Source organism: Cyprinus carpio, chromosome A5 (genome assembly GCF_018340385.1).
Source record: "Cyprinus carpio isolate SPL01 chromosome A5, ASM1834038v1, whole genome shotgun sequence".
Classification (NCBI taxonomy): Eukaryota; Metazoa; Chordata; class Actinopteri; order Cypriniformes; family Cyprinidae; genus Cyprinus; species Cyprinus carpio.
Genome location: NC_056576.1, coordinates 12,534,169 through 12,542,599, shown reverse-complemented (window position 1 = coordinate 12,542,599; position 8,431 = coordinate 12,534,169). Strand labels below are relative to the sequence as shown.

Sequence of the window (8,431 nt, the reverse complement as noted above, 5' to 3'; positions counted from 1 at the left end):
CCACCCTTCCTCCAGACTCTAGGACCTTGGTTTCCAAATGAAATACAAAACTTGCTCTCATCTAAAAAAGAGGACTTTGGACCACTGGGCAACAGTCCAGTTCTTCTTCTCCTTAGCCCATGTAAAGACACCTCAGGAGTGGCTTAACAAGAGGAATACGACAACTGTAGCCAATTTCCTTGACACGTCTATGTGTGGTGGCTCTTGATGCCTTGACCCCAGGCCTCAGTCCATTCCTTGTGAAGTTCACTCAAATTCTTGAATCGATTTTGCTTGACAATCCTCATAAGGCTGCGGTTCTCTCGTTGGTTGTGCATCTTTTTCTTCCACACTTTTCCCTTCCACTCAACTTTCTGTTAACATGCTTGGATACAGCACTCTGTGAACAGCCAGCTTCTTTGGCAATGAATGTTTGTGGCTTACCCTCCTTGTGAAGGGTGTCAATGATTGTCTTCTGGACAACTGTCAGATCAGCAGTCTTCCCCCATGATTGTGTAGCCTAGTGAACCAAACTGAGAGACCATTTTGAAGGCTCAGGAAACCTTTGCAGGTGTTTTGAGTTGATTAGCTGATTGGCATGTCACCATATTCTAATTTGTAGAGATAGTAAATTGGTGGGTTTCCTTATCATCACAAAATCATCACAATTAAAAGAACCAAAGACTTAAACTACTTCAGTCTGTGTACATCAAATTTATTTAATATACAAGTTTCACAATTTGAGTTGAATTACTGAAATAAATGAACTTTTCCATGACCATCTAATTTATTGAGATGCACCTGTATTTATATATATATATATATATATTTTTTTTGATTGAGAATATATATAGATATATATATGACATTTATATATATATATATATATATATATATATATATATATATATATATATATATATATATGACATTGACATCTAACAATCCTTTTGGAAAAAAATGTCTTAAAAGTTTTTTTATATTATATATATATATATATATATATATATATATATATATATATATATATATATATGCCAATGTTTCCTGTCATAGCTATGCAAATATTTGATTTAAAACACATTATCATAGCTATTAAACTATTTCTTATGATTTTTAAATCTGTATTTAACCTCAGAATGATCTCAAAGTGAAAGCAGGTGCTAAAGTATGATTTTGTTTTGGCTGTGCTTTAAAATTAAATTATAATCTTCAAGTGATGAAGAATTTTGAAAGTCTGACTGTAGTCAGTGTTGAGTACTGTAAGGTTAACCCTACCTGCTTTAAATTTTTCAAAATTATTAACTGTTGAATTTTTTTTTTTGAAATTTATTCAAAGTAATCAAAAAGTAATCAAATGCAATCTGTTATATTACATTTGATAATGTAATTGAAATAGTTACACTTCTTATTACATTTAAACAGGGTAATTTGTAATCTGTAACCTATTAGGCTACATTTCCAAAGTAATCTTTCCAACGCTGATATTACTATTGTAAATAATATGCTGAATAGTATATAAATTCTACAATAAAGTGTACGGTGAAATCGCTCCCCCTGCTGGTTTAGTTCCATGAGTTGCATGTAAACAGCAATAATATCAAATATAGAACATACGCATATTGTATACAAACATGGAATTTATATGATTTATAATAAAATATGACTAAGAAAATGCAGTGAAAGCGCTACCCTGCTGGCTGAGTGCAGTACAATGGCTTACTGTTTGTTTGTTTAGGCAAAACAGCGGTGACATTAATTAAAAAGCACTAATGTATATTATCTTTGTATAATGATGTCTGCACTGAAAGTGTTGAGTAGCCCCCACTCTCGGAGTGCATGTTTGTGATCAAAATAGCAATAATATCAAATATAGATTGTAGAGACGCACAGCAAGTTTATAATAAAAATGTTGAGGGTGTAATATTCTGTGCTTAATATTAATTATAAGGCAGAAAATATCTATACAATGTAATAACGAATATCATATGTATAATATATATAGTTTTGAATGTAAAATATATTTGTATAATGAGGCGTGCAGTGAAAGCGCTCCCCCTGCCGGTTGAACCTGTTTATGCAGCAGCAATAGTAGTAGTCAGTCATCATGGCGTTAGCTGCTGCAGCCAGGCGCTGTGCATCCTGTGCAATTTTCAGTAGATCTTTGTCAGTACCAGAGCTCAGATCAGCCTGCTCTTATCATAAAAAGGTACGTGTCTTTTTTCATATTGCCGATAGTGCCACGAGAATTGATCCATTATTCATTAAGTTGTAGTTTCTAATATATGAGATCAACTTTGCAGCGTAGTTGCTAGCTAAGCTAACATTAGATAACTGCCAATGTAAACAAAACAGGCAGAGCAATGTACATGTCCTACAGTATTTTCCGCAGTCTGTTTGAGTATGAAACACGTCATCGGCTGATCTATGTGTTAAAATTACATTCATCCATATTTACAGTTAGTTTCGTAATACACTGTCCTATAAACTCATCAGTGACTTCTTTCAGTGTCTTAACTGTGCCACAGGTGAATAAACCTATATTTTTGCATGCTGACAGTTTTGTAAGCGCACAAAAAATTAAATAAGTGATTTACTTAACATTACAGATCATTAATCTTTATCTTTATGAAGATCACTATTATTATCTATCAAGGGCAGGTTTCCTTTTGGTGTTAACCTTTGTCACAAATGCTTGGATGTTAAATATGATCAAGATGTGGTTATTTGTTTTTATATGTCTTACATGTCATAGTTTTTTTTTCTCTCAAGGTGGTGGACCACTATGAAAACCCCAGAAATGTTGGTTCCCTGGACAAAAATGACAAAAACGTAGGCACTGGTTTGGTAGGCGCACCTGCGTGCGGGGACGTTATGAAATTACAGGTAAGACATTTTTGCTTTTAAATTCCAGTATATATATTTATTTACATCAGTAACTTTGTTTTGTTGTCAACCTGTCTTACAGATTCAGGTGGATGAAAATGGCAAGATAGTAGATGCCAGATTCAAAACATTTGGCTGTGGCTCAGCCATTGCTTCCAGCTCACTGGCCACAGAGTGGGTGAAGGGAAAATCAGTGAGTTAGTGTGACTCAGACCATTGCATAATTTCACACTGTGATCAGATTATCTCAATGTGCTCCATATTTGTTCTCTCAAGCGTTCCTACCAACATTTCAATCTTCTCTTTTCCATGTACAGATTGACGAAGCCCTGAAAATCAAAAATACTGAGATTGCCAAAGAACTTAGTCTACCACCAGTCAAACTTCATTGCTCTAGTAAGTGTATCAAAATGGCTGTATGAGATTGCAAACATTGATGGCATCAAAAAAAAAGCACAAATGTTCTGATTTCATAATCTTATTTGTGTGTTGTTGTTTTTTTTTTCTGGCAGTGCTTGCAGAGGATGCTATCAAGGCTGCATTAGCAGATTACAGGCTCAAACAGAAGGACGACAAGGAGACATTGGCAGAAGCTCGAAATTAATGTCCTTATTCACAGACGAGTCACTGTCACCCACTCTCATTGTGACTCATAGAAAAATTGTGTAGTGTATTTGCTTTCTCAGGATATAATAAACCTATTAGCTAGCATCTTATCTTTACTACTCTATTCGCACTGCCTTTACGTTGCTGGTTTGAAGTAGCTTGCATTGACCGACTTGTGAGGATCTTTTGGATTAAAGTTTTCTCCTTTATTTCTGAATCACGCACATTAAAATAAACTCCTTCCTAAAGATGTCTTACTCTGACATGAAGTGTCCTCTATATTAAATGCTTAATACTGAAATGTTTGTAAATGTACACTAATACAGTTTATAAGAAGGAAAGTATGGGAGTTGAAAAATGTCTTTGAACAGAAATGTTGAAAAATTTTCAGAGGGCTCGTTATAGTTTTGGCAGTGATTGTAAAAAGAATAATAAAAAAAAAAATTGTGTTATGCTGTATTATTTGTTGCAAAAACTTAATAAAGTTGTAAATATTCATGTTGCGTTATCCATTGTTTTGTATTATTCTCTACATATTTTCTGTGCAAAACAAAAGCTTAAATACAGGTTATGAATGTGTGCTAATGTCTCCCTGAACCTGTGAAAGTGGTGCAATTCTAAGGTTTCGTAGTAGGATGTTCTTTAGTACCAAAAGCACGGTAAGCATCAGGAGGCCTGTAAGCACACAAAGAACAGCCAGGATTGCAATGAGTGCTGGGTCACTGAAATGTAGTATTGTCCGAGGAGTGAGTTTGATATCTCTAGTTGGGATCATTAAAGTAGTAGATGCCACAATTCTCCACACAGCCAGGTTCCAATTTTTGGAAAGTTTATTTTTTTTGTATTTTTTTTTTTTTTTTTAAATCAGTTAAACATACCTGACAAAATATTAGCTAAATAAATCCAATACTGAGGAAAGTCATGAAATTTAGATAAAATAACAGTCATCATGTACAACACCTGATAACAGCTTTGGGAAAATACAGCATACATTATGGATTACCATGCATATAAATAATACATATTTCATTTGTAAAGTTTAAGGAAAGTGGTCAGAAAAAAGTTCCAAAAGACATTTTCTTTTCAAGTGTAAAATAATTTCAAGTGTTGTTTATTTTCTATATGAATAATAAAACTGTCAACTTTTTTTTTATTTAGCAAACAAATTTAAGAAACAGACAATTAGTTGAACAAACATTTTTTTCCCACTCTTCCTCTGATGATACATACAGTTGGGTCATACACAGGTTGCAAAAGCAAGAAGAGCACAAAGAAGTGAGGGCATGATATCTACCAAAAGATTTATATCTAACAGTAGAAAAAGTTTGGAATCAAGCTCATTCCTGCAGGTACAGAAAAAGCTCTCACGCTGTGGTGTGATTGGCCTTTCTGAGGTGGCACGTACAGACCAGCGGCTGACTGGAGGTGACATTTGAGGTGGTAGGCTGAGGCTCCTCTTTCTTTTTGGGCTCATCTTTCTGCATCTCCACCACTTCAACATCCTCCACCTTTTGGACCTCTTTCGGCTTTGGCCGGGGGTCTTTTCCATCTTTCTCACCCACCAATGCTTTGGTGGGTTCTCGTAGGGTCTTTGCAGTTGTCGTCTTACCATCCTGAATCTGGTTATGTGGTTTCTCCACAGCTTTACTAGATTGGCTCATGTATTTCCTGGGTGTGTAGGTCTTTGGAGGATAGTAGGCCTCAAGCTTGCGTTTGTGGCTCATCGCTGAAGCACAGCAGACGATGAAGATGATGACTACCAACAGAGATGTCACGACTATGATGAGAAGCAAGTTCTCCTTCAGGAAGTCCACCACCTGGTTGAAAAGGAAGTCTTTGATGCGGATGAAAGTAGCTGTTATGTTGGGAGGTGGCGAGGGGGATGGAGGAACATGGGTGGTACGAGCGATGGGAAAGATGAGTTCGGGTTCACCCCCACTACCCTCCATGGACACGTTGAATGGGGCTGGCTTGGCAAAGCAACTGCTGCCCCAAAGAGCAGTCAGGAGCAGAAAAACAAAGTGCAGAGAGAGTGACATACTTCCTTTAAAGACCTGTAAGAAAATGGACACAGATATGGCCATTACTAGTCATTCCCGACAGAAAAAGGAAGTGGACATTATGTTTCACAAAGGTGGTTACAGCAGGTTTATATATATATATATATATATATATATATATATATATATATACATATTGTAAAGTTCGTAACACTTTACAATAAGGTCTCGATAGTTAACATTAGTTAATTCATCAACTAATAATGAGCAATACAATTGTTCAACTGTTCATTGTTAGTTCATCTTAGCTCAGGTCCATTAAATAATATTTAGAGATACAACTTTTGATAATAATGTTGTAGAAGTAAATGCTGAAATTGACATTAACTAAGATTACTAAATGCTTTAGAATAATCTTCTGTTACTTTATGTTCATTAATATAGTTAACTAATGTTATCAAATGAAACCTTGCTATAAAGTGTTACCAAGAAGTTATATTTTTGTAAAAACATTTTAGTTAAAACACCACCACCAATAATAATAATAATAATAATAATAATAATAATAATAATAAATAATAATAATAATAATAATAAAACCAGAACTTGTCACAAACAGAATGGCACTAAAATAAAATAGGTATCCAAAAAGTACAATGGCAGTTTTTTTATTTTGTTTATATGTACCATGGTATTTATTTATTTATTTTTTTAAATAACTTGGAGTACTAATATTAATATACCATGGTATTATTATTTGTTTACATAACAGTGCCATGGTGGCATTTTTTTTTTTTTTTTTACCTTATTTGGGGATTAATGAATTTCTATAGTATTGCAAGGGTCATCAAAGTCTTTACATTATTTTATGTAGCCTGCAACATACTGAACATTTTTCCTCTCCTTAAGTGATAGTAAATAGTTATCAAGATGGTCACATACTCACACAGAGCTAATATCTGTATAATCAGTACTATCATTTTTCTTGAATCACAGGAAGCAAGCTGCTTGTATTAAACACACATCACTGTAGACTCTCTACAAACGGTTTCCTCGCAGAAGAGGAGCTATTCCGGTTACATCCAGTCATTACTTATTTGGGGTGGAGGCAGAGGGAGTCCAGGCCTGGTTTGTAATTTCCCTGCCTAGCTGATGCCACCCGCTCACCACAGAAAAGCAAAAGCAAGGCCAGATATATATTTGTGAGGGCGCAGCAAGGCGTAGAAGAGCCACAGCTCACAGGCCTGTATTTACAGCTCAGCTGCAATGAGACAGGCCACAGACCAGTGAGACTATTTCTGCACTGCTCAAGAACACACACATTATACTCATATGGTTTATACATCGTCAAGGCTCTGCATTATGGGTAGACTATTTGTTAAATCTTTTTATGATAGACATAAACCATTTGAATTTAATAACTGGAGGTGGTTTATTAAAAAGTATAGGATGGATAAGCTTTAGACTGTAAGCTGGCTCTGGTTTGGAGGGATATTCCCAAATGAACACCATCAGAATTTGCAGTGTAAACCCAAATTGAGTACTATCCAATAGAGTAGTCCCTTCAAATGCCTTTTCTTCTTTAAAACTTATTTTTATAAAACCTTTTCCCCCTCAGTGCTGACCACATTCTCTGCTCTGCTAATCAGAAGGCATTACATATCCACTTGTACAGTTTTGTTTTAGTAAATTACAAGAGGAGAAAATCGCAGCAATGTGTTTCAGGAATGTTGCTTAAAAGAGAGCAAACTCAGGGAGCATGTGCCAGATGAATCTGAATAGAATATGTGGTATCCTCTGTGCAGACCACAAAAATGTAATAAAATAAGGAAACACATTTTTACAATAAAATAAGAAATGCAAAAAATATGTAGATCACATTTAAAAAATACACAGTATATATATAGTTCATGTGATAAGTTGGTAATGTATTTGCAAAATAGCATAGAAAAGCCAAGCTTTTTCTAATAAAAGATTTAGCAACATTTTTTAGCAGACACCAGTATTTGAAGTTTTGTATTTATGACATTTACTCATTCTTAAATACGTTTTGAGGCCACTATATCAAGAAAACATTGAACTCATAATTTAATAAGCATTTTTGAAACTGATAAAAAAAATTATTTGAAAAAAGAACTGACATCTATTTTATAGTGTGCTTAAAAAAATTATTTATAAAATGTGAACGTAAAACACACCCTCTCTCAATGAAGGAAATGCTCAAATACTCACCGCTGGTGTTACTTCCTTTCTCTGATGCACTTTGACACCAACACTTCAAGCTGCAGGTATGCAAAATAAATAAAGACCAATACAGTTGTGAAAGAAAAATAGCTGCCTCTGTGTTGTCCTGAAAGGCTTATGGAAGCTTCTGACCGTGTGGGTTTTCCTTAAAAAAACATAAGGATATTTGCACAAGGACATTTCCCTCCCCTCTTGCTCCATCTCCTCCCTTTTTCTGTCCTTCTCTTTCTCTCCTCTAGAACATGGATGCATGGGACAAGAACAATCCAGCTAAACTAAAAAGAAGTCAGATGTTTCAAAATAACATATTGGGATGTAAAAATAGCTTCACATTGTATTACTGTATCCTGTTAATTTTTTATTTTTTTATTTTTTTATTAGCAGCAGAGATTGATCCATCAGTAATTGATCAAAAAAGGTAAAATAAATTGTTTAATGAATAAATTACTTTAATGCAATATAACTATTCATCAGTGCATGTTTTATCAAATACTAAAGTTGTTTATCATCACAATTTTTGATATTCTTCAGAAACTACTGACATTTTTCTACTGATGTCACATACTAAAGAGTACCTCCGTGAAGTTGGCCCTCCACCCAACGCAAAACGTCAGCAAAATAGTCTCAATCATTTGTGCTCCGTTTGTATGGTAAAAAAATTCGTTTGTGCCGCTTTGGTTTTTTAAATATACTCCAAATTCACCCCAAATAGACTC

General features: G+C 34.6%; 2 protein-coding genes across 2 annotated transcripts; one reads left to right on the top strand and one right to left on the bottom strand.

The window, feature by feature from the left end:
* Window positions 1-2,029: 2,029 nt before the first annotated feature.
* On the top strand, window positions 2,030-3,969 carry LOC122142863 (iron-sulfur cluster assembly scaffold protein IscU-like). The gene is made up of 5 exons (XM_042753897.1): window positions 2,030-2,188; window positions 2,752-2,865; window positions 2,948-3,058; window positions 3,183-3,261; window positions 3,378-3,969. Exons 1-5 carry the CDS (start codon window positions 2,087-2,089, stop codon window positions 3,467-3,469), a joined length of 498 nt encoding a protein of 165 aa, XP_042609831.1. The 5' UTR covers window positions 2,030-2,086; the 3' UTR covers window positions 3,470-3,969.
* A 240-nt stretch (window positions 3,970-4,209) lies between these two features.
* Window positions 4,210-8,413, bottom strand: LOC109089991 (transmembrane protein 119-like). Its single transcript, XM_042753894.1, has 2 exons — window positions 7,704-8,413; window positions 4,210-5,525 (listed from the first exon to the last, which is right to left on the bottom strand). Exon 2 carries the CDS (start codon window positions 5,508-5,510, stop codon window positions 4,836-4,838), a length of 675 nt encoding a protein of 224 aa, XP_042609828.1. The 5' UTR covers window positions 5,511-5,525; window positions 7,704-8,413; the 3' UTR covers window positions 4,210-4,835.
* Window positions 8,414-8,431: the final 18 nt, after the last annotated feature.